Source organism: Manis javanica, chromosome 11 (assembly GCF_040802235.1).
Source record: "Manis javanica isolate MJ-LG chromosome 11, MJ_LKY, whole genome shotgun sequence".
NCBI classification, from domain to species: domain Eukaryota; kingdom Metazoa; phylum Chordata; class Mammalia; order Pholidota; family Manidae; genus Manis; species Manis javanica.
Window position 1 is genome coordinate 78,658,236 of NC_133166.1, and position 27,918 is coordinate 78,686,153.

A 27,918-nucleotide genomic window follows, 5' to 3' on the forward strand; every position below is an offset into this window, starting at 1 on the left:
AGGATCAGCAGAGTTGTGACAGACTTCCCACAGGATCTACTAGGCAATAGCATCACCACTTCATTACTGTTATTTTGCAGAAAAGTTTGAGGAAGTGCAAGGACAGTCAGTGCTTAGTTAAGGTAAAAAATCGGCCTGATTAGAGATGAGAGAATCTTGTTATTCCCCATCTCTCTTTTTTCCTATACTTTAATAGTGACAAACACTTATTACCAAAGTTAGCCAAGTAGGTACCAATTTGTTGGTGAAACTGAGCACAGAGTTTGGAAGGATTACTATTTTGTTGAGTCATTTGCAAGATAAATTACTCAAGAAAATATTCCCATATGCCTTGGGGGAAAAAAATTAAATTCACAACTTAAGAGATAATACTTAATTATTAATAGAGATTAAAAATCTATAATGCCTATTATATTTGCTACCTCCTTCAAAAAGGGTTAATTCCTTAGCAACTTTAACACCATAAATATTAATAAAAAGTATCAATATATTTGGGGGAAGTTTTTGACAGCATAAAAAATTTAAAACACGGTATTTTATAACTTTTATTTTTAAAAAGCATGTTTTCCTGTCAATTCAGAACTACTATTAAACTACTACTTCATACATTTGGTAATGAGGAAAAGCACTTCTGAAAGAATGCATGCTATACAAATATATAGGTCATCTTTACAGTCATGCATGCCTACTTAGCAAATGGAAAATAACAATTGAAATGCTTTTCAGATATACACTGAATCAACCTGAATTCATGTGCTAAGTCATGCCTATTCCGCATCAAGCTATGGTTTAACACAATGATAAATTACTCATAATCATTAATCTATTCTACTTTTTCTCCATATGCTAATTTAAAAATACTAACAACATGTACAAGTTAAATTCAGACAGAAACTAGCAACAATCAAGTAAAAGTTATACATACTCTCTTTTCATGCTTTTCATATTCCAAAGTGCTAGGTTACCATCTGAAGAACCTACACCAAGCTGATTTGTCCTGTTTATGTAACTAAGAGTTGAAATGGCTGTTCCCAGTGGGCTCACTAATTGGAAACACAGATGACGTCCTTCTCGCATCACACTTTCTCTGATGTGTGGTACTTCAGCTGGGATGCCAATTATGACTTCGAGGTCTAAAAAAAATTAAGACTAAGATTTACAAATTATAAACAGCATAAAAGAAAATACATCACCCATTAATCCACCAGCAACTGAAGACTACTGGCCTCAGTTAGTTACTGATAATGCATGCTCAACTACAAAATAAACACCCTTACCTACTTAAATTCTATGATTTTCAAAATACATTTACTGGTATAATTTTTTAAAATATCAATCAAAGTATATACCAAATATTATCTTGAAATAGACTTTTTAAAAATAAAGGATTAAGCAATTTCCTTAACAATCATAAATAAAACTGATGGCTTCTTTATTCAAATTTAGAACTAGCAATTTAAATATTCCCTTAGAGAAGTGGCTGGTTGTTCCCAGCCTGGGGTAGAAAATATTAAGTCTGGCACAAGTCCAGGAAGCCATTTATGTCTAAAGGGGATGTGTCAGACTAACATTAAGGGGCTCTCATTAGAGAAAACAGAAGAATTTTGAGCATCAAAAAACAATGAAAATAAATGAATGAAACACATTAAGCATGTAAAACCTACTAAGTTCCTGCCCTCCTCACCCACAAAAGTAACTGAGTACCTGCTTCTTATTCTGAAATTAGTACTTAGAGCAATAGAAAGCATTTACCCTGTCTTTTGTGTACAAATTGTATTTCACAGAAACAAAAAGGCCGAGTTAATAGGGAAATTCTTCTTTAACAAAATCTTTAAACCATCATCTTGCAGCCCCTAATGAAACTGATTTAGGCAACAATCACAATGGATCAAACAATAACGTTAAAGTAGTTTTTCCACGCTTGGCTCTATTGACATTTTGGGTCAGATAAATCTTTGCTGTGGGGAGCTATCTCGTACATTGTAGAATGTTGGCAGCATCCCTGGCCTCTATCTACTAGAGGCCGATAGCACCATCTTCTTCCAGTAATAACAACCAAAAATGTCTCCAGACATTATCAAAAATCTCCTCAAGGGCAAAAATAACCCTCAGTCAAGAACCATTTATACAAGGGTTGAGGGAAACTTTAAAAAGGATCACGCCATCATCACCTGAACCCACTGAACACTAAATGTGAAAAAGACACCATGTGCCTCCTGAAATATCAAATATCCAGCATACTTCTGAAGTATCTCTGCCAAATGTTAATTCTTAATCTAATCAGAGCTAATTACATTTGCAGAAAATACAAAAAGTAAACGACACAAGAAAACACACAGATAATTCCAAAATGTGGGGCATTCTACCAGGTAACTAACTTCTTCAGCAAGATAGTGGTACTAAAATTAAACTAAAACGAGAGGATAGAAGGAGGATTGTTCTACATTTAGGGGAACATGAGACTGTCAAATGTAATGTGTGGATTCTGGATCCCAACTTAAACAATCCAAAGGCAAAAAGATGCTTTACAATCAGCAATTTGATTACAGACTGGTTATTAGACTAAACCAAGATTTATATTAATGTTGGCAGTGGCAATGGCATAATAATTATGTAGTAAAATAACCTTTGCTTTAAATTAATGCAAAAGAAGAAAAGGGGAAAAAAGAAAAGAGACAAGAAAGAAAACAGATGCACATGTATTTTGAAAACTGATTTGAATTTAGGTGATGGATATGTGGGAATTCTTACATTATTCTACCTACTTCAAGATGTCACAAATCTTTTAATTAGAAAAATATTCAGGACCGCATATCAATATAACTGTTGGGCAAGGGCAGATTCCCTCAATGCTGTTAAGCAGAGGAAAAAAAATCCTATCATACTGTACTTGATCACTTACCCCTAATCCCTTTTGCTTCTGATTATTTTTTTCAGAGACTAGCAAGAGATTAAATTCTGCCAAAATAAACAGTTCATACAATGGGTCATTTTAAACTTATTCAAGAGAATAAGGTAGACTCTAAATGTACAGATGTGGGAAGGTATATAAATAGTTGTAATTATAAATTACTTTTGTAAACAAAAAAATTTTGCATTAAATCCCTAAAATCAGTTATTTGTGTGTGCTGCAATATTTAACAGCTTTATATTTCTCATAATTGAGAAATGGTTCTAATCTCTGATCACAATCCAGAATTTCATTATAAAATTATCCTTGTGCTGAATTCAACTACTGATTGTTGACTTCTGAAATAATGTTTCAACTATTATTTTGATCTGAATAAATTGTAATTAATTTATTAGCCTTACACCTATAAGGCACATTCTTGAATAATACTCCATCAAGATTATTCAATTCCTTTATTAATTTTCTACAATGAGTAAACCATTTCTAATATTTCACAAATTCATTTTTAGTTACTAATCAACTTTTTCATTTAAACTCTACCAAGGATTTTATTAACCAGGTCTTTATACTTACCAAATTTTAAGTCACAGTTTATAGCACGATAGGGAATTTTTTTTTCCTGAAGTGAACCTGTGGTGATTCACCCCCTGTGGTGATTATATCAAATCAAAATTTTTCAGGTCCTATTTTGCAGATTTAAATTTTGTTCAGATGATTTGATTCGTCAGTGAATTTCTGTTCAAAACTAATTTCTACTACTTGTAGTTTTAATCAGTTTTACTACATACTGACCATTTTTATTAGTTGTGCTCGACAAACTGGGATAAAATAATGATCACCGTTATCTATTTCTTAGGTGATCTATGAATTTGCACTAGTATTAGAAGATTACCTTTAAAATAAAATAAGGTCTTCACAAGGTCAAGTGGTTCTTTCTTTACATTTTAGAAGTTTTGAGGCTAGCCCTTACTCACATAAACCTATCAAATTAAGAGTCCCATAAATTAAAACAGAAAAACTGGAAGCAGTTGATAAAGAGTAGATTTATAAATACAAGCATTAGCATTAAAGAAGGAAAACTGTCTTTCCTCATTTTTTTGAATTTGAGCAGCATTAGTTCTATTTTAAGATGTTATTTTGTGAGGGAACCCTTTTGATTACTCTGTTATTTCTTTTTTTTTTTAATTATGGTATCACTGATATACACTTTTATGAAGGTTTCACAAGAAAAATTTTGGGGGAGTGTTGTGTATTTTCCTCAGTCCTTGTCCCCGCAGCAACAAAGAATTGAAGGGCAGAGACACAGTAGTGAAGTAGAGTAAAAGTTTTATTTAAAGTTACTTAAAGAGAGAAAAAGTACAGGCCACCTCAGCAAGGAAAGGCACCCAAGAGAGTTTAAAGTTAAAAGGTTACGCACTTAAAAGGGCGGGCGACCTCAGAGGACCGCCTACTCTGCTTCTTATTAAAATTACTTTATTTCTACCTTGGTCTTACTGTAGGAACATAAAAAGTATGCCAAAACCACTATGTTAGATCCTATACAGCTGGATAACTGTATGCTGTTTGATACAAGGATCAAGGTTTTATACCTTTAGGTCTTCTTCTGGCATTTACTTAAGAGTAGGTATTATTCAAGTGTGTATATGGGAACAAATAAATCAATATCCTTCTTTTAAGACCTTAGTATATGAACACTTCATCAATAAAATAGAATAACCCACGTAAGTAGTTACAGTACCCAAAACAATAGGTCTAAACAATAAAAGAAAAAAGATATATAAAGAAGTTCTCATATAAAAATTTTGGATCATTTTAAACAAGCAATCCATTGCATGAGACTATTTAGGTGCTCAACTGCAGGCTTTAAGCACAAGAATGACTAATTACCTGATGCCTCTACTTCATTCTGACTGCATGTCAAGTCATCTAAACACAGGTCAATAAGAAGGATCTGTCCAACATCAGTGCCCACAGCTGCCACACCAAAAAGCCATCTCAGACTTGGGTGTAAATGCTGTGTGCTTGCACTGGCTCCTCCATGATTAATTATAGGTTCAATAGCTGTTACCTAGAAAGCAGAATATATTATTTGCTTTTCTTACACAAAGTGAGAAAATACAATTAAAAACAACAAATTTTGAGGTTAAAGCAGGATAATAGACTTAAACATTTTCTTATATAGTTATAAATTTGCATTTGATACTTATTTGAGTAACATAATGAAGTCTTCAGATATAATAGGAATCACACCACTATTTTAATACATTAAAAACCCCACAGTTGGAATAATAATTGCTGTTTATTGGGAGCTTATTATACATCAGACATTGTGCTCACTGGCTCATTTAAGTCTCATGATATTGACACTGGACTTTGGTATTAGACTATATAAAATTCTATCTGTTTAAAGATGAAAACACTGAGGCCTAGAAAGTTTAGCTGATTTTCACAAGTCACACATAGTGTAAAAACTCAAATCCACATTTTTCTCACTATAAATCTTAACCAGCTACTCTAAGACTAAATATAAATATACTCTTGTCATAAAAAAGAGTAAAAATAAACTCTAGAAAAATTTACTGTTCACTCTTTAAATGTCTGTACCTAATAGCCCATATTGTATACTTCGCTTTCCTTCTGTTTCCTATTAATTCACAAAAAATAAATAATGTGATATGAGAATTAAGTAGTTGGTGACTTCTACTATAATACTGTTGAAAGTCCTAGAAAAAAAATAGGAAATGTATTATCAATGGTTTATGCATTACATAAGATTGAAGTTTGTTTCAGTCTATAACATATTATTACAGACTAAAGCCTGGCTCTGTCTATATATTTCACTAGTATACAAAACATTCCAGTGTTTCCAGTTCTGAAAGCTGTAATTTCATGGATTACCTTCCTGTTCTAAATTATGGTAATAATGTCTATGAATATTAAAGAACATTCTCTTCAATTCCCTTAATGAGAGGTAAGAAAGTTGTCTCAGTTTGCATTCTTCACACAAATAGTGCTACCTTAATCTTAAAATAAGGCAGTTAAAAGCAAGCAAATTTAAGAGGAGATACTGTCCCCTAGCCAAAAACAACTAATTGACTGAACTTATTTGAAGGTATCTATCTACCAATCTTTTCCTTCTCCTATATTCCCTTTTCCAAGTCATACTGATCGTCCCTCAACTGAGCAACCAGGAAGAACTTACCTGACTCTTGTTCCTTAATTATTACTCTTATCCAATGATTAAGAAGTCCTGTCCATGTTATGTCCTGAATATATTTTTCAATGTGTCCCTTTCCTTCATTCAGTTCATCATTATTTATCATTATTTACCTGAATTACCCTAGTCCAAGGAGGTTTTTACACTAGAGTTCTGCTTTAATGATTTTACCACAGACTTTAGCAGGAGGCCCCTAATGGCAAGGCCATTCATAACCTTAATCCTAACCATTTCTTGCTCCTTCTTACTTCTCCTCTCCCTACCTATTCTAAGTAAGCCTAATTTCCCAAATGTCCATATACTATAACTTTTTACATATTGGTCTCTTTGCCCGAAATGTCCAACCTCTGAGTAGAAATTATCCAGGTGTTCTCCATGTTCCAAATGCTTGAATTTATCAAAGTACTTATTATATTTATGCTGTAATCTTATTATGTCTTCTCCCATAAGACTATAAGCTTTTGGACAGCATGGACCAAGTTCAATTCACTATTTATCTCCGAAATCTAGCACATAGTTTGATTTACAGTAAGCACTCAATAAATTACTAAGTTAATTCTGTCATTACAATCATAACCACTGGCAAGAATACACAAGATATGACACTACAAAACTACTTCCAACCCCCACATTAGCCCACTGGGTCAATTTCCTCAACTGTAAAAATACACCATTTTGTCACTAAGCTCCCTTTTAACTTTAAAAAATTTGATTCTATGACTATATATAATACACACATATGTATTTTTTTGTAACTAAGTGTATACTTTTTTCCTCCATCATGTAGAGGAAGGATTCTGCTCTTTTATCATTTTATATTTCTGTATGTGTGTATTTGTGAGTGTATATATTTTCTCACCACGTATAGAAAAACAGTAAGTCTGCTGCTGAAACAACTTAAATGCAAAGTATTTTTATAATTACTACTGGGTAATGTCTGGCATATGGAAGGCATACATATATTAGAATTAATACACGGTGATTATGAATGAACTACTACTATTTAAATATACTATTGAAATCTTAAACAATGATGACCTATTTTCCATATTGCTTGAAGGCTAAAGTCTCAAATTAAGAGAAAAAAACAGAGAAAAGGAAAAAAGCCACAGTAATATCTTTATAAACTTTCCATGTCCTCATAAAATATAAGAACACTACATATAATCACTATTTTTACTTTGTAATTTTCTAACCAAGAATAAGTTATATTTTAGATTTAAATTGCTTTGGTAATACATCTTTAGTCTCTTTTTTTATTTTGAACTTTTTAATGAAAAATAATACTTATGTAAAAGTAATCTAATTACAAATGTGTAACTCACTAAATCTTCACAAAGTGAACACACCTGTATAACCAGTAGGGGTTCAGTTTTGAAAGCAGAATGTTCATATCTTAAACAGTACTTACCCTTCCAGGAAGAACAACTGCTTTAACCACTCTTGATATACTAATGTCATAAAGGCAGAGAACACTCCCGTCCGCTTCTTCCAAGCCGATTAACAATCCAGCTCTCTTCTGCCAAGAGAATTCTTTCACAGCTAGGACTATAGGAGGCTGTTCATTCACTTCACTGAACCTATATGCAGACAACCGCTCTCCTGTTAGAGAGTTTACTACCTCAAGTTGTGGACCACAGGCTAAGCAAGCAAGTCCGTTTTTTCCTAGAAGAAAAAAACAAAATGGTGCTTATTTAATATTGCATAATACAACAAAACTAAACAGCAGTCAGATCTTTTACACATATAATACAGTTCATTATGGAAAACTTTACAGGTTATCTCCAAATTGAAATCCAAGCATTTATAGATCACGGTGGTCCATAAATCAGTAAGACAAACTGACCCACTACCGAATAATAAACCATCACAGTAAAGCACCATGCTATGTGCTTACATTATCTTATTTATTCCTCACCACATCTCAATACAGAGATAAGGCAATTAAACTTTCACACTTTTAAGTAACTTACACAAAGCTACATGGCTACAAATACCAGAGCCAAAAGTGGATCCCAAGTCTGTCTAACTCTAAAGGTATAGTATAATAAAAGTTAACTAGGTGCTACAGGAGCTATAAAATACAACACATGATTCTGCCCCTAAGGAGCTCAAAATCTAAGAAAACATAACACCCATAATAACAAGGAAATATTAAAAGCTCTTACTGGCCCCTTACTAGTCACGTTCGGATTTTATTTTGCAATCAATGTAAACTAACTAGAGGGTTTTAAGCAGGACAGTGACAATCTGATTTATGTTTTAAAATGTTACTCAGCTTCTTGGACAACAAGGAGAAGCCAGAGTAGAAATGCAGAGAGATACCCTATGCTTGGCTGGGGGCTATGAATAGAAGGTAGTGGATTAACTAGAGATTTGTCTTACACAAAATTAAAGTATTTGCTTGCTAATGAGTAAGTACTGGGAGGTGAGTAAAACAGAAGAATCAAGAACAGATCCTGTATTGAGCAGCCAGATGAATATTAAATTTATGATGTGTATTATGCATCTGAGTAGATAGCTGGATATACTAGATCATAGCTGAAGGAGGCAGTACAGTTGAAGGAAATTGCACAGCACACTGGGGATCCAGAATGTGTGGGTTCAAAATTCACTTCTGTGGTCTGTGTAACTGGGATCAAGTTACTTACCCTATTTGATTCTCCGCTACACAGGACAGTACCTACTTAGGAAAGTCTTATACTTACCTTGATGAAAAGTTGTTACAGAGCCTGACATATACTAAGTGCTATGACTACTTTTAATACTGAAGAGAACAGCACCTTAAATAGCCCAGTAACTGCTCTGTGTGTTTTACTGCCTCCTGCTGGGAAGGTCGTCTTTGAAATTCACTCTTAGAAAAATTTTCTGCAGTACCTTTCACTAGACTGAATGAAACCCTCAATCTAATGACTCCTTTGGCATGGCTTTCTGCTGTATATATAAGCCATATATTAAGATCCTGTTTGGATTAATTTAATTAAGAAATAAGACTTTCTAAATGTTTTGTATCACCTAGTATCCTACAATCAGATTTTTCTACTCCAAGACTGTTTAGGTCTAAATCCATTCTCACCACCAGTGAAACTCACTTAAAAAAAAAAAAAAACCCAGCTGTCTATTATTTCCAATTTCTAAATATAGATACCCAACACTAAAAGATATGTGTGTATTTTTAATAAGGAAAAATGACCTATAATCCCCACCCAATTCACCGAAAATGTGTTTCTAGAATATGCAGGTGTTACTACATTAATAATTACAAATGTTATATATCTTATTTAAGACCACACTAATGAAGTTTCTGCTTTTCTTTCCATATTAAAGAAATTGCAAATTAATGCTTATTATTATTTATCTTACAAATCAATCAAATTAGTGTATCTTCAGCAACATTACCTGCAGCAAGTTTTCCACGAAGCACAGAGTCTAGTGTTATTTGGTCTTCTCCAAGGGCTTGAATAGTCACTTCTGGGAAGTGCAGAAGACTACTAGTCACTTGTGCTGTTAAGTCTTGCATACTTCCACTGCAAATATTTTTTAAAGATAATATTATTTTGGTATAGTCGTACTGTAATACATTTGATTATCTCTAGCCAGAATAAAAAAGAAAAAGTCACCACACAAAAGTAAACAAACTAAAGCCAAAATCTGATTATAAAATACATAGTATGTGCTTCTGGGTCTGAGGTTCTCTGCTAAGAAAATGTCTCCTAAACGGCCTTAGGAGAGTACAGATTCATTAAGTAAGATGTCCGAAGGATATAATGATTTCCTAGATTCTTTGGAACTGGTTCAGTACAATTAATCTTACTGCCTACCTATTCTCCAAGGATACTTTACATACAAACAGGAAAAACTGATTTATTTTAGAAAAATGACCACTATGGTACAAGGGGACAGGATCATGAAAAATGTCCAAGCCCATAATAACCTCAATAATTGAGCTTGACATGATTTTTCAAGTGGACAGAAAAACCTGAGGGTTAGCTACCAAATTCGGTTCTGGTGACCCTGATTTTGTTTTAAGACTCTAAGGTCCAGAGAGTCAGAAGATAAAACTTGGGGCTAACAAAACCAATGCAAGCTAAGAAGAGATTCTACCCACCTCCACATGCCTCACAACACCCCATAAACTTAACAGGGCTCTATCGTCAGTGTAAAGGTGAGTGAGAGAAACATCTACTGTGCAGGACAAGGAGCAATGAAGCCATCCATTTTGACCATTACTCTCTCTCTCATAAAATTCTCTACTCAATAAGGAAAATTTCTTGTCACACAAATTAGTGGCCAGAATTCAAACTATATTATCTGAAAATACCAGGAAGAATTTACTACAAAGTATTCTAAGGCTGGTAATGCTATAAGCATCCCACAGAAACCACCAAATACTCTCTAGAATCTCAAAGTTCCAGAATCTTTAGAGTTCTCAAAGATGATACTCCAAAAAAATGAGCTCAGTCAAAATAACAAAACACAACGATATCATGACCAGCAGACAGCAGAAACAGTCTCGAAGATTCAGATACTGAAGTGTTCAGAGAACAGAAAATACGTATGTTTAATATGCTTAAAGAAATCAGAGATTTAGCTTGCTAATGATGAAAAACCTTTAAAAATTGTAATGAAAAATGGTCAAGATTTGAAAAAAAAAAATACAGGTGACCTTAGAACAATGTGGGGGCTATGGGTGCCAACCGCCCATAAAGTAAAAAAAAAAAAAAACATGTAATTTTTAACTTCCCCCAAACTTAACTAATAGCCTATTATTGACCAGAAGACTTAACCAGTAACATAGTCAATGAACATATTTTGTATATGACATTATATACTACATTCTTAAACTAGAGAAAAATCATAGATCTCCAAAAAAATTTCCAATGTATTTATTGAAAAGATCTGCATGAGTGGACCCACACAGTTTAAATCTATGTTGTTCAAGAGCCAACTATAATAGAACTTCTAGAATGAAAAATGAAGTTAAATTTAGAACTCAAGGTGGGAGACTCAATGGAGCATGAGAATGTTGCAGCTACATGCAACAATACAGATAAACATCAGAATACAGTATTTAAAAAGACTGCAAAATAAATAAAATACTGTTTAGAATACAAACATATGTGGCAAAACTGGATAAAACAAAAATAAATACAAAATCGCCAGTAGTAGTTATCTTTGAGAGGTGAGAATCAGGACTGGTTAGGGAGGAATACAGAAGGGACTCCAAAGTAATGGTAATGTTTTTTTTCTAAAACTTGGGTGGTGAGTATATAGGTATTCATTGCCATCATGATTCTTCATATCATACAAATATTCTTTTGCACCCACGCAATAAATTCTTTTGTACCTACTTGGTAGTCAACAAAAACGCAGAAAGATAAGTAAAACAGTATAGTAGAAAGAGGAGAGCTCAAAAACTTATCCAGAATGAAGCACAAAAAGACTTAATGTAAGTAGTTAGATAAGTAGTTACAAGTTACAGACAACAGAGGTCTAACATGTTCCCCCCAAATATATCCCCCCCAAAATATAACACTAAAGAAAGGAAGATGCAATACTCTAAAAGATAATCCCAAGACTTACAGAGACACACCAATTCTCTGCAATCAGGAAGCCCAATGAATCTGATGTAGAATAAAAAGAAATGACTTTCAACAACAGTGGAAGTCAGAAGTCTTCAAAATTCTAAGCCAAAACAGCTGTCAACACATAATTACATATTAATGAATGGAATCATCCTTAAGAATGAGTATGAAACACATTTTCTGACAAAAACTAAATTTACTACTAAGAGACACTCCCTTAAAGATAACTCTAAAGGATTATAGGTAGAAGGCTTCAGATAGAATAGTGACCAAAGTCTGAGATGCAAAAGATCTCCAGAGGCCAAGGAATGAATCATTGGGAAAGCAAAGGAGAAACAATCCCCAGAGCTTACACAGGGCCAGAAATAGCTCCAGAGTAGAAAAACCTCGTAACACATGGGGTGCTGAAAGGTATATGTATGTCAGAAATATAGATTGCTTTAGTAGTGGGGAGAAAAATGAGCCCCAGTAAAGGCTGCTCTGGTCCTGTCTAAAAAAGCAAGGCTTAAAAGAGTAAAACTGTTTCCAAGTAACTCAGTTGCATTGCAAGAAAAAGCTCAAGAATATGTAAAGGAATGCAAAACATGCAGTATTCAAGAAATTAAAACTCACAATGTCTGACATTCAGTTAAAATTGTCAGGCATGCAAAGAAGCAGGAAAACGACTCATAAGGAAAAAAACCCAACCAACAGAAACAGAAATGACACAAAAGTTAAAATTACTAGATGAGACATGAAATTGGCTATTGTAACTATAATCCTTATGTCCAAGAAGAGGAAAGAGAGCATGTACATATTAAGGAAAGACTTGAAAGACAAAAAAAAACAACATCAAACTTCTAGAAATGAGAAATACATTGGAAGACATTAATAGATTAGACACAGAAAGTATTAGTGAATGTAAACCCCCACAATAAAAACTCTCTAAAATCAAACATAGAAAAAAAGCTGGATGGAGCAGGGAACATCGGTGAGCTATGGTTCAATCTCAAGTGCCCTAAAGCGTGTAATAGGAATCTCCAAAAGGAGGACAGAAATACTTGAAAAACTAATTGCCAAATTTTTCCCAATTCAATGAAAACTATAAACCCACAAATTCAAAAAGTCAGTAAGCCTCAAGCATAAGAAACATGGAAAAATTTCACCATAATACATCACAATCAAGGGACAAAGGGAAAATTTTAAAAGGAGCACACTGCTCAGAATGACAAATGTGAAGACAGACTTGTTGTGAAAACAGCGCAAGTCAGAAAACAGTGGAACAACATTTTAAGTTCTGAAAGAAAAAAAAAGCTATCAACCTAGAATTCTACACCCAGTGAAAATATATTATAAAAACCAAAGACAAAATTAAGACCTTTCGGACATACAAGAGCGGAAGAGACAATTGCCAGCAATCTGCACTACAACGAACATTAACGGAATTCCATCAGGCAGAAGGGAATGATACCAGATGGAAATCTGGACCTACACAAGAGAATATAAGCAACGAAAAATGATAAATACAGAACTTTTTCCTTATTTTTATTCTCTTTAAAAGACAATTGACTATTCAGAGCAAAAATGAGAGCAATATATTGAAGAGTTCATAAAATATTTACAAATGAAACATGAGACAAATGAAATAATGGCACAAAGGCCTAGAGAAGAGAAATGGAGGCATACTGTTATAAAATTCTTATACTATACATTAAATACTATAATACTGAAGGTGGCCTAAAAACTTAAATATACACTATGAATCTTAAAACAACCACTAAACACACACATAAATATATTTAATAAGCCAATGAAAGATAAAATATCATCATAAAAAAGTTAATCCTATCAAATAGCCAAAGCAACCCTGAGAAGGAAGAATAAAGCATGGGGAATTACGCTCCCCAACTTCAAGCTCTACTACAAAGCCACAGTAATCAAGACAATTTGGTACTGGCACAAGAACAGACTAGAGAGCCCTGATATAAACCCAACCATATATGGTCAATTAATATATGATAAAGGAGCCATGGACATACAATGAGGAAATGACAGCCTCTTCAATAGCTGGTGTTGGCAAAACTGGACAGCTACATGCAAGAGAATGAAACTGGATTATTGTTTAACACCATACACAAAAGTAAACTCAAAATGGATTAAAGACTTGAAAGTAAGTCATGAAACCATAAAACTCTCAGAAGACAACATAGGCAAACATCTCCTGAATATAAGCATGAGCAACTTCTTCCTGAACCCATCTCCTCGAAAAAGGGAAACAAAAGCAAAAATGAACTCATGGGACTACATCAAACTAAAAAGTTTTTGTATGGCAAAGTACATCATCAACAAAACAAAAAGGAATCCTACAGTATGGGAGAATGTATTTGTAAATGACATATCCGACAAGGGGTTAACATCCAAAATATATAAAGAACTTAGACACCTCCACACCCAAAAAGCAAATAACCCGATTAAAAAATGGGCAGAGGATATGAAGAGATGGTTCTCCAAAGAACTAATTCAGATGGCCAACAGACACATGAAAAGATGCTTCACATCACTAATCATCAGGGAAATGCAAATTAAAACCAAAATGAGTTATCACCTCACACCAGTAAGGAGGCCAGCATCGAAAACACTAAGAACAACAAATGTTGGCTAGGATGCGGAGAAAGGGGAAACCTCCTACACTGCTGGTGGGAATGTAAGCTAGTTCAACCATTGTAGAAAGCAATATGGAGGTTCCTCAAAAAACGAAAAATTGAAATACTACTTGATCCCGGAATCCCACTTCTTGGAATATACCCAAAGAATACAACTTCTCAGATTCAAAAAGACATATGCACCCCTATGTTCATTGCAGCACTTTTTAAAATAGCCAAGATATGGAAGCAACATAAGTGTGCATCAGTAGATGAATGGACAAAGAAGATGTGGTACATATACACAATGGAATACTATTCAGCCATAAGAAAGAAACAAATCCTACCATTTGCAACATGGATGGAGCTGGAGGACATTATGCTTAGTGAAATAAGCCAGGCGGAGAAAGACAAATGCTAAATGATTTCCCTCATTCGTGGAGTATAACAATGAAGCAAAACTGAAGGAACAAAATGGCAGCAGACTCAGAGACTCCAAGAATGAACTAGTGGTTACCAAAGGGGAGGGGTGTGGGAGGGCGGGTGGGGTGGGAGGGACAAGGGGACTGAGGGGTATTATGTTTAGTACACATGGTGTGGGGGATCATGGTGAGAATAGTGTATCACAGAGAAGGGACATAGTAGATCTCTGGCAACTTGCTGCACTGATAGACAGTGACTGCATTGGGGTATGGGTGGGGACTTGATAATGTGGGTGCATGTCGTAACCACATTGTTTTTTCATGTGAAACCTTCATAAGAGTGTATATCAATCATACCTTAATAAAAAAATTTTTAAAAAAATTTTTTTAAAAGTTAATTCTAAAGATGGTATAAAGAGGGGAAAAGAAATTTTTTTAAAAAACAGTAAGATAGTAGATTAAACCTAACTGTATTACATTAATAACATTAACAGAATAACTTTAACTTTCCAAAGAAAAAGCAGAGGCTGTCAGATTGGATAAAAATAAAAAAAAGCAAGACCAAGTTTAAATAAAAGACTAGAGAAGTTGAAAAGTAAAATAATGTAAAATATACCATGCTAAGAACCATTAAACTCTTGGAAAAAAACATAGGCAAAAACCTCTTAGACATAAACATGAGTGACCTCTTCTTGAACATATCTCCCCGGGCAAGGAAAACAACAGCAAAAATGAGCAAGTGGGAATACATTAAGCTGAAAACCTTCTGTACAGCGAAGGACACCATCAATAGAACAAAAAGGAACCCTACAGTATGGGAGAATATTTTCATAAATGACAGATCCGATAAAGGCTTGACATCCAAAATATATAAAGAGCTCACATGACTCAACAAACAAAAAACAAATAACCCAATTAAAAAATGGGCAGAGGAACTGAACAGACAGTTCTCTAAAAAAGAAATACAGATGGCCAACAGACACATGAAAAGATGCTCCACATCGCTAATTATCAGAGAAATGCAAATTAAAACTACAATGAGGTATCACCTCACACCAGTAAGGATGGCTACCATCCAAAAGACAAACAACAACAAATGTTGGCGAGGCTGTGGAGAAAGGGGAACCCTCCTACACTGCTGGTGGGAATGTAAATTAGTTCAACCATTGTGGAAAGCAGTATGGACGTTCATCAAAATGCTCAAAACAGACCTACCATTTGACCCAGGAATTCCACTCCTAGGAATTTACCCTAAGAATGCAGCAATCAAGTTTGAGAAAGACAGATGCACCCCTGTTTATCGCAGCACTATTTACAATAGCCAAGAATTGGAAGCAACCTAAATGTCCATCAGTAGATGAATGGATAAAGAAGATGTGGTACATATACACAATAGAATACTACTCAGCCATAAGAAGCGGAAAAATCCTACCATTTGCAGCAACATGGATGGAGCTGGAGAGTATTATGCTCAGTGAAACAAGCCAAGCGGTGAAAGAGAAATACCAAATGATTTCACTCATCTGAGGAGTACAAGAACAAAGGAAAAACTGAAGGAACAAAACAGCAGCGGAATTACAGAACCCAAAAATGGACTAACAGGTACCAAAAGGAAAGGAACTGGGGAGGATGGGTGGGCAGGGAGTATGGATAAGGGGGGGAAGAAAAAAGGGGGTATTAAGATTAGCATGCATGGGGGGAGGGAGAAAGGGGAGGGAGGGCTATACAACACAGAGAGGACAAGTAGTGATTCTACAACATTTTGCTATGCTGATGGACAGTAACCGTAATGCGGTTTTTAGGGGGGGCCTGATATAGGGGAGAGCATAGTAAACATAGTATTCTTCATGTAAGTGTAGATTAAAGATTAAAAAAAAAAAGAAAGAAAGAAAGAAAAGGGGGATTACTCCCTGATAGGATAAAACTATTGGTAAATCAAAGATTAACACATGCTTTAAATATCCTTAATGTTGATCACTTAAAGGGTGTCAGATGATCAGCTATGGAGGTACTCTTTTCTGATAATATGCCTTTCTCTTAATAAAAATTTAAAAAAAAAAAGCAGTTCCTGTGTGCTGACTTCCAATGAGTTCTACACAGTGGTATAGAGGGCATGTCAAAATGTGGGCAAAGGGTCTGTTTGTTTCTATGCAGAAGATCAAGGCCTAGCTTGGCTACCCAGAAAATGAACTAAGATACGATATGAGGAGGAGCTTCCGGCATCAGCACTCTATGGAGAACTTGTGCTGGGGGATGATCATCAAAAAGCCTCCACAGGGATCCGGGTGATGCTGCGGTTGTGGCTGCGTCCACCCCACTGTTTCCTGGACTTGCCACTGGAATGAGGAGGGAGATGTCTAGGCTGGCATGTGCATACAGTGAGACAACGAATTGGACTGGATCTGTACTGTTGGAACTCAATCAGGAGTTGGGAGGGGTGCAAGTTGTAGCGCTCCAAAATCTTACGACTATAGACTATCTATGGTTAAAAGAACATATGGGATGTGAACAGATCCCAGAAATGGGTTGCTTTAATTTGTCTGATTTCTCTTAGACTGTTCAAGTACAGTTGGACAATATCCATCATATCATAGACAAATTTTCACAAATGCCTAGGGTGCCTAAATGGTTTTCTTGGCTTCACTGGAGATGGCTGGTAATTATAGATTTGCTTTGTTTATGTGACCGTATTCCTATTATGTTAATATGTGTGCGCAAGTTAGTTAGTAGTTTAAAATCTATACATGCTTAAGTTACTCTACAAGAAGATATGTCAAAGAAATAATCAATCCTCCCATATTTTCTTCCATATGCTACCTCTACAGCTTTTCTTCTTCCTTCCTAATTACAACCCTTAAATAGAATTTGTGCCTCATATCAAATTTACCAAGTATCATAATTCCTCCACTGGTAAAGATACCTCAAGACAAGTGCTGGGCATAGAAGTCACAGGGCATAAATCTGCAAAGAAGTAAAAAGCTAACCTTTTCAAACAATATGGCTTCTCTCTCACTTACCAACTTTACATTTCCCTGTATGGTCCCGGAAGATGACTGGTTAGCCAGAGACGGGTAAGATTCCTCAATGGAGGAACAACCTAAGACAGGCACAGTCACAGGGGGGCCATCAGGTGAGAAATCGGGGAACAACAGTGGTGAAGCTTAGAACCTCACCCCCCCTGTTTTGAGAGAAAGCTTCTGCATCGGTGGAGATGTTTTATTGCCTTTGTCTAGCTCGGATTAGCACATAGTCTACAGGCACACACCTGATCATCTACAATTGCTCTCTTACAACACTAAACTATGTTTTCTAACTTTATCTCGCATCTACCTACCACTTTAGCATTTTATTAAAAATAAAAATAATAATAATAATAAAGGGAGAAATGTGGGATCCACATATAAATCAAGTATAAAAATCAAACGAATATTCATATTTGACCTGATTGTTTATAGGTCATAATGCGTGATCAAAACCGAAAGTTTCTGTGATGAATGCCCTTGTACTGGTTCACCATGTAAGAACTTACTATGTAAGAATTCATTCACCATGTAAGAACTTGTTCGTTATGCTTCAGAAGATTGGAGACTGACGAGAATTAGGCTTGAGATAGATTAATGATTGTGCATTGAGCATTGACCCCCCATACAGAATTTTATTGTTGTTAACAACCATTTGATCAATAAATATGAGAGATGCCCTCTCAAAAAAATAAAAAATAAAAAAAAAATAAAGCATGCTAAGACTAATCAGAAAAAGCTGGAGCAGCTATATGAGTATTAAAGTAGAATTCAGAGCAAAGAATATTAACAGATAAAGACGATCATTTCATAATGATAAAGGGGTCAATTAACCACATGAATATACTGAATACAAATAATAATACACAGAATAATAGAGCTTCAAAATATATGAAGCAAAAACTGAGAGAACTTAAAAAACATACAAACCCACATTTTTAATTGAAGACTTCATCACCTCCTCTTCTTTAATGATAAAGTGGGACAGAAAAGCAGTTAAGGATAAAGAAGACCTAACACCACACTGGCCTGGCCAACTAAACCTCACTGATATTTATAAAACATTCTAGCCCCAAACAAAAGACTACATTCTTTTCGAATGCACACAGATGATTTGCCAAAATACTATATTCTGGCCATAAAAGAAGTCTCAAATTTAAAAGGATTCAAATCATACAAAGTATATTCCCTGATTGCATTTGAAATTGTTATAAATTAATAGCAGAAAGGCATCTGGAAAATTTACAAATATTTGGACACAAATAACATACTTCTAAACGACCTATGTATGAACAAAGAGATCAAAAGGGGAATGAGACAATTTTGAACTTAATGAAAATGAAAACATGACATATAAAAATTTATGTGATGCAGCTAAAGCAGTGCTTAGATGTAAATTGACAGCACTAACCATCCTTAAGACCTACCAATAATATTAGGCTTCTACTTTAAGAAACTAGAAAAAGAGCAAAATAAACCTAGCATGAGCAGAAAAAGGGGATATAAGAGCCGAAATCAATGAAACAGTAAACAGAAAAACTATAGAAAAAAATCAATGAAATCAAAAGCTGGTTCTTTGAGAAGATCAAAAAACACTCTACTGACATAGAGAAATAGAGCAGTGAAAGAAAGAGAGCAGAAACTAAACTATTTGAAAATGTTATGACAAAGGCAACATTTCAAAACATTGTGAAAATCACACACTTAAAATAATGTCCTGAGACAATTTAGCTATCCCTTTGGAAAGGAAACAAAACAAAAACCTCCTCCTTTAATGATACAGAAATGGGAAATTACAAATGGATAAAATATCTAAAAGCCATACCCCAAAAAAAGAGTAGGGAAGCTGAGGAAGCTATAATCTATAAATAAACTTGTATGTACTAGGTATTAATCAGAATTTAACTCTTCAGGTAAAACTGATGCCTTGTCTGTCCTGTGGTGTCCTATCCCTCCTCATCTTTACATCAACTGATACTATAATTCTAAGGAGCACAGCACACATTATTTTTGAGGAAACAACTATGTCAATGACTCCCCTAAAAGATAATTAACATATGGAAATAAAAACATTTTCTGGGGAAAAAAGAAACAATGGTCTAGAAAGAAAATACTCAAGGGAGAAGAATCATTAATCTCAGGGAGTGAGAGAGAGCCACTTGACTTGTTCACTAAATCCCCAAATGTGAGACTTTTAAATAGTAAAAAAGAAACTTAAAAGTGGAGGAATAAAACTGTGAAATAAAATTTAAATAAATTAACAATCTAAAATAAATGGAAGTAGAATTTTTTGTGAAACATTTATTATCTTGAATTTACCAGTGAGTGGGTTATATTCTTTGTTGCCATATGAAAACATAAATTCAACAATTTATTGCAGTAATCCATCACAGATCTTTATAAGCAATGCACTAAACCATGCCTTTATGTTTTCAAGTGTTAAAAGGTTCTAAGTACCCCAAAGATCCAGCCTGTGGCTCAGATACATCCACAAAAGGTTAACACTGTAACAATTTAAATGAGTGCTATTCTTAGAAACTTAAAAATTAAAACACTATCGAAATCTGAATGCTTAAAGCTGCTCAACTTCCTTAGTAATCCTCCTGTTTAATCTCCCATATTTAATGGATAATTAGTTTATCAATTCCGAGTCTACTTTTTAATTAATTCAACCAATATTAAATGCTTACTCCACACTAAAATGCTCTTTATGCACAAAAAGTAAATGCTGAATCTATAGTTTCCTATCTACCCTCAGTACATTAGCCCCTTCCTAAGTGTTCCTCTATCTTCATTTCACCACTCACCTTTCAAATTAAATTGTTTCTTAGGATTAGGATATCAATTTTATAATTTACTTCTTAGTCCTTCCACTTAATTAGACTTGGCTTCTGCATAGTCAAAGGAATTTACCCCCTTAGTTCTACTGGTATTATTTCCGTAATATATTGATACCTATGTCAAGGGAAAAATTTCTCAAAGTCCTTATTGTCTGAGAAATACCAACTAGAACAATAATCACAGGCTTCACCTGGACGATTAGTAAAGTCACAAACTAAATCATACTAAGTCCAGGTTCTACTAACACTTAGTAGTAACATGAAATGCTACTACATTGTCTTCCTTCCTGCCACACCCAATCTTCTAGAAAAGGGGAATACTCTGACTCTTGGCCTACGGGTCCCAGCACAAAGGAATTTAAAAAATGTTCAGTGAAGCAAAGAAAATGTTTTTCAAATTTACAAGATAGCATTTGAATCTACAGGGCAAAAATTGACTTAAAGACCTTTCAAATCCCAAATTTACGGTGAGAATTTTAGTATTTTAAGAACACCGAGGAGAAATTCTAAAAATTATATTAGAAGAACATCTCATATGAACATCTCACAAACCCACATTAAGCAGCGCTCAGTATTATACAAAATTAAGCTTTATGACATGCCAGCACTGGCAATCTCTAAACAGTAATTTACAAAGTTTCAACTCCTTACCAAGGTCTAAATAGGCAGAGCAGGAACACTGTGGTAGTTGTCAGTGAACATATTATTCATTTTCTTGATAAAACACAGATGGATTGTTACTCCCCTTCTCAAAAACCCTCAATGACTCCCTACTGCACAGAAAAACTAACATCCTCAGTGACAGGCAATCAAGGTCCTTCATTAGATGACAGCCCAAGACTATCCTTAATCCTTGGCTCCCAAAACCACTTTCTCCTTCAGTTTGCTACTGCCTAGCACTTTCATTCTTTTTTATGCTGTTCCCTCCTCCATCTATATCTGACAAAGTCCCACCCATCATTCAAAGACTATAGATTCCCAGTGTGGTCTGGATAGATCCATCCTTTCCTTTTTAAGCTCATCTCTGAGCTCACTCCTTTCCACTTTTATGTTAGCAATCCTCAATATGATTTTTGAAATCCATTACTAGTGTTTGCCTGTCTTCCCCAATATACTATGAATTCCTATAAAAATCATATCTTATTGGGCACTATAATTCACAATTACAATATAGGTAGGTCATAGGGAAGGCAATACAGCATGGAGAAGACAAGTAGTGACTCTATAACATCTTACTATGCTGATAGACAGTGACTGCGATATAGGGGGTGAGGACTTGGTAATATGGGTGAATGTTGAAACCACTGTGTTCTTTATGTGAAACCATCATAAGATTGTGTATCAATCATACTTTAATTAAAAAAATCATGTCCTATTTCCATTAATTCCAGAGGATTACAATGCCTTGCAACTAATAGGTACTAAACATGTGGTAAGTTAGGACGGCAAGATACTACCAGGGACATGAATAGAAATGTTAAACAATAAAATCAATTTTTAAAAACTTAGCATTACACTTAAAACCCAACAAGAAGAGCCCAATTACAAAATAGCCAAAGACCTTAACGCACACCTCACCAAAGCAGATATACTGATAGCAAATAAGCATGTGAAAAGGTGTTTCACGTCATATGTCATCAGTGAAATGCATATTAAAACAATGAGATACCTACTAGGATGGTCAAAATCCAGAACGCTGAGAACACCAAACGCTGGTGAGGATGTGGAGCAGCAGGGATTCACTCACTGCTAATGGGAATGCAAACGAGTATGGCTACTTTGGAAGGCAGTTTGTCAGCTTCTTACAAAACTAAACATACTCTTCTCATTTGATCCAGCAATCACACTCCTTGGTATTTATTTACTCAAAGGAGTTGAAATTTATGTTCACATAAGAACCTGTACTTGGATGTTTATAGCAGCTCTATTCATAACTGCCCAAACTTGGAAGCAACCAAGATGTCCTTCAGTAGGTGATGATAAACAGTGGTACAGCCAGACAACAGAATATTATTCTGTGCTAAAAAGAAGCTGTCAAGCCGTGAAAAGACATGGAGGAAACTTAAATGAGTATTACCAAGTAAAAGAAGCCAATATGAAAAGGCTACATACTGCATGATTCCAAATACACGACATTCCTGGGAAAAGCAAAACTATGGTGTCAGTAAAGATCAGTCGTGGCCAAGGGGTTAGCAGATTGGGAGGGATGAATAGGCAGAACAGAGGATTTCTAGGGTAGTGAAACTACTGTCTATGATACTGTAATAGAGGATAAATGTTATTATACACTTGTCCAAACCCACAGAACGTACACCACCAAAAGTAAACCATAATGTAAACTGCTGACTTTGTGTGATAATGATGTATCGATTGCAGGTCCATTAATTATAACAGCGTTCCACTCTGGTGGGGGTTGTTGATAAGGGGGGAAAGCAACAATGCATGAGTGGGAGCAGGGAAGAAGTATACTTTCCCTGGAAGGAAGGAAGGAAATCCTTGTGCCTTCCACTCAATTTTACTGTGAACCTAAAACTCTTCTAAAAAAATAGTCTACTATAAAGAAAAAAATTAATATTGGGTCCAACTTATTTCCAAGTATAGTTTCAGTATTAAGAAACAAAAAAAATTCACATAATTACTAGGAAAGATATTAACAAAGAAGACAAGAAATCAGGCCTGGGTAAAATACAGACAATCCTGGAAAGCAGCTGAATTCCACTAAGGTAAAACTCTAGTTGCTCAACAATCATATTGCAATATAAAGAGAGCAAACATTCCTTCAAGACATTTCATATGCATTTTTACTTTTTTCTTTTTGACTCTTCAAAAGACTAAGAATTATGATTTAAATAAAAACTGGATCCACAAACTTAAAAGTCTCTTAGCAGCTGTCCTTTCAAACTTAATTCAAAATTTATTAATTGCCAATAACTTTTAAAACATTGTAGTTGGGAAAGGAATGCAAGACAGAAAAGATGGCTTACATCCTGACCTCTAGTTTACATTCTAGAAGAGAATCAGAATCAGCATTACAAAATATATATATGCTGAGAACCCAGAGAAGTGGGATAAAAGGAAATATGAGTGCTCGAAAAGATGGCATTTAAAGCTAAGGAGGATTTGAAATTTCAGAACTTGAAAAAGGCAGAAATGTCCCTCCAGACTGAAGGATGTGAGCAAAGAAAAGGGACATCGAAGCACATCTTCAAAAAAAATGGGCCCAGGATTCGGGATGATTCTGGAATAGCTGAAGCATAGATTTGTTAACAGTTGAGGCTGGACAGTTGAACAGACTTACTGTAGAGCCCGGTGACCTAATCTAGGGAAGTCAGACTTCATTCTGGAGGAAAAATAAGGAGTTTCTGAAAATTTTCAGGGTTAGGAGAAAAAAAAGGAAACAATATTTTGTTTTCTCTTAAGTGAAAATATGTCCAACCCCAAACTGCTGTAAACCTTTAAGTTAAAAAAAAAGATTATATTGACGTTTTGCGAAATGACACTTCGGTACAAGGTTAATGAAACATTAGGACAAAAAATTACAGTACGGAGAGAATGTGGACTTCCCTTAGCGCTTAGCATATTGAAGAGCATCCCTCAAGCATTAAGTTGAGCTGAGCTAGTCATCCTTGGCCAAATTCGCCAAAATAAGCAAACCTACCCTAATCTCTTCTCTCCTCACGGAGACCCAACCAGTGAAAGCTCACCAAAGAAGGTTCTTAAAAACCCACTGGCTCTTAGGATATTTTCAGAATAAACCTAAGTTTAGAGTTTCCAAGAGACCTATATTTTTATCCTAAAGGACCCAAGTTCTTCCAAATATTTCTCAAACTATTTGAAGTAAAATAACAGCTATAGGAATCTCTGGCTTTAAGAACAATTTAACCTACCTCCCCCCAACCCCCACGTAGTCCACCAGTAACAAAAGTAATCGTCCTCCAGCTCCGAGGTGGGAAAAGTAAGACATATTAATACACACTTCAAATATACACTTTAAGGTATCCTGTTATTTAATCTGCTCCATCTCAGCAACGCACCACACATTTCAAATCACGAGTCAAACTTCTTCCCGGCCCTGCACTAACCATGGCCGGAACCAGTAGCATGTGGACGACACGCCGACGCAAGACAGGCTGGGTGTGACGGCGGGCTCCCTCGGGAGGAGGCCCGCCTGCTTTTCCACCGCATTCAGGAACGGCGAGCGGGGCGCGCCGCGATCCCCGGCAATAACGGGCGGCTGCGGGCTCAGGGAGTGGGCCTCGCTGCGGTCCTCCGCCGCTCGACCGAGAGGTTATATAACACCAGGCCTCGATCGCGCAGTAGCCGCCACGAGCGCGTTCGCCGGATTACTCGCCGCGCGGCACGAGCCCGGCCAAGGCCCGCGCGGGCTGGCGGTTGAAACGAGGAGGGGAAGCCGAGCCTCTCGGGGCCAGGCCGCGCAACCGCCCTCCGCGCCGGCGCAGCGCCGCTCCTCAGCGACCTTACCTGACAAGGGCGGGTGACCGACCGCCGCGGCCGCCGAGTCGAGGGGCGCGAGCTCCTCCCGCGCGGGTCCGTCACAGCATCTCCGGGAGACACCGCGGTCACAAGCAGGGAGCACACCTCCGCCCGCGGAAACTGCTTCTCTGCTCGTCGCCGCCGCCCTCCCGGCTGCCTCAGACCCACGCCCGAAAGCCTTCGCCGGCTGCAGGCGGCTGAACGCTCAGCTGCTGAGACACAGCCGAAGCCGGCGCCGCAGTTCCGGGTCTTCGCGGCCGCGACTCTGCCTCACGCGCTCTGCCAGCGGCCGCGCGGATCTGCGAATTACCCTGGGCCGGCGCCCGAGCTTCGCACGCGGGATAGAGGAGGCGATCGTGGGATACCGGGAGGAGAGAGGAGCGCGGCGCGGGGGCCTGAGTTCTCGCGAGCGTTCCGGACTCGGGGGCCGGGTTCGCGGGAACTTTCAAACTCTCGGTGAAAGAAGGTGGGGAAGGATAGGAGGGAGAGGGAGGCCAGGGAAGCGAGGGAAGCAAGCGAGGCTTCGTTAGGAAGGGCCGAGTATTTACATAGATTTACATAAAACAGGATCTTCCCGCTTCCCGTGTTCTGACGCGGGAGAGACTACGAGCCCCACAATGCTTTGCACGTCCCCACCCGTCGTAGGCGTGACCCCACCCGACGCAGGCGTGACCTCGTGGGGTGGAGCCGATTTCCGCCCAGGGCCCAAGCCCACCTTCCGGTCCTTGGAGGCTACGGGGGCTGCAGAAAGGCTGCGTTGTCTTCAGAGCTCGGTACCTTGGAGTCAAGGTTAATCTTTTTTTCCTTTTGCAGTTTTTTTGCATGTGTGGTAAAATACACATAAAGTGAAATTTACCATTTTAGCTATTTTAAAAATGTATAATTCAGTGGCATTAAATACATTCACAATGTTGCACAATCATCACCACTATCTTGTTCCGTGACTTTTCAAGTTCCCAACTGGAAACCTTGTGCGCATGTAAACAATCACTCCTAATCCCTGCTACCCCATCCGCTGGCAGCCACAAATCTGATTTTTGTCTCTATCCCTCGTCTGGATACTTGACATATAAGTGAAATCATACAGTACACGACCTTCTGTGACTGGCTTCTTTGATTTAACATTGTTTACAAAGTTCATCCATGTTGTAGTATGTATCAATCTCTCATTCCTTTTTATGGCAGGTAAATTTACCATTGTATGGATATCTCATATTTATCCATTCACCGATTAATGGACATTGGTTGTTTCCATTTCCTATCTATTTTGAAATGCTGCCAAGAACATTTGTGTACAAGTTGTCAGGTGGACCCAAGTTTCCAATTCTCTTGGGTATATACTTAGGAGTGGAACTGCTGTCATATGTCAATATTTTGAGGAAACGAGGAACTGTTTTCCAAATGGCACCCTTTTAAATTCCTGCTATCAGTGTATAAGGTTTCCAACACTTATCCTCACTAAAACTTGTTATTTTCCATCATTTCAATTATAGCTATCCTAGTAGGCAGGAAATGGTACCTTATTGTGGTTTTCATTTGCATTTCTCTAATAACTAATGATGTTGAGCATGTCTTCATATGCTTTTTGGCCACTTGCATTCCTTCTTTCAAAAAAGTTATTGTTCAAATATACTCTTTGCTTATTTATTAATTTTCTTGTTAAGGTATCATTTATATACAATCTAATAAAGGTTTCACATGAGAAATATTGTTGTTTCAACATTTACCCATATTATCAAGAAACCCCATCCCATTGTAATCTCTGACCATCAGCATAGTAAGATATAAATATAGAGTAATTACTTGTCTTCTCTGAGCCCTACTGCCTTCCCAGTGACCTACCTATATCGTGAGTGCTAATTATACTGCCTCTCGATCCCCTCTCCTCCCCTCTCCCACCCTTCCCACCCACCCTCCCTAACCCCTTCCCTTTGGTAACCCCTAGACTCTTCTTGGAGTCTGTGAGTCTGCTGCTGTATTGTTCCTTCAGTTTTGCTTTGTTGTTATGCTCCACAAATGAGTGAAATCATTTGATCCTTGTCTTTCTCCAACTGGCTTATTTTCACTGGGCATAATACCCTTTGGCTCCATCCATGTTGTTGCAAAAATGGTAGGATTTGTTTTCCTCACATGGCTGAATAATATTCCATTGTGTATATGTAACCACATCTTTCTTATCCACTCATCTACTGATGGACACTTAGGTTGCTTCCATATCTTCGCTATTTAAATAGTGCTGCAATAAACATAGGGGTGCATATGTCTTTTTGAATCAGGGATCTTGTTTTCTTCAGGTAAATTCCTAGGAGTGGAATTCCTGGGTCAAATGGTATTTCTATTTTTAGTTTTTGAGGAAACTCCATATTGCTTTCCACAATGGTTGAAATAATTTACATTACCACCAGCAGTGTAGGAGGGTTCCTCTTTCTCCACATCCTCACCAGCATTTGTTGTTGCTTGTCTTTTGGATGTTAGCCGTCCTAATTAGTGTGAGGTGACATCTCATTGAGGTTTTAATTTGCATTTCTCTGTTAATTAGCAATGTGGAGCATCTTTTTTGTGTGCCTGTTGGGCATCCAAATTTCTTCTTTGGAGAAGGGTCTGTTCAGATTTTCCGCCCATTTTTTAATCAGGTATTTGTTTTTTGGGTGTTGCGGCATGTGAGCTATTTATATATTTTGGATGTTAACCCCTTATTGAATAAGTCATTTAGGAATATATTCTCCCATACTGTAGGATGCCTTTTTGTTCTACTGATGGTGGCCTTTGCTGTACAGAAGCATTTTAGTTTGATATAGTCCCATTTGT

The 27,918-nt window shown here is 36.6% G+C and overlaps 1 protein-coding gene across 3 annotated transcripts in view; it reads right to left on the minus strand.

Moving 5' to 3' along the window:
- The window catches only part of AHCTF1 (AT-hook containing transcription factor 1), an 83,522-nt gene extending 58,043 nt beyond the window's left edge, over positions 1–25,479 (minus strand). The window contains exons 1-5 of one of the 3 annotated variants that reach the window (XM_073216727.1): positions 25,099–25,479; positions 9,528–9,655; positions 7,540–7,793; positions 4,799–4,979; positions 926–1,133 (exon numbers count right to left, since the gene is read on the minus strand). In XM_073216727.1, the coding sequence (XP_073072828.1) occupies positions 926–1,133; positions 4,799–4,979; positions 7,540–7,793; positions 9,528–9,648 (764 nt within the window). In that variant the 5' untranslated portion in view covers positions 9,649–9,655; positions 25,099–25,479. Of the gene's footprint in view, positions 1–925; positions 1,134–4,798; positions 4,980–7,539; positions 7,794–9,527; positions 9,656–24,698; positions 24,879–25,098 lie in introns of those variants that run through there. The other 2 variants (XM_073216726.1, XM_073216728.1) reach the window with 2 other exon arrangements.
- Positions 25,480–27,918: the final 2,439 nt, after the last annotated feature.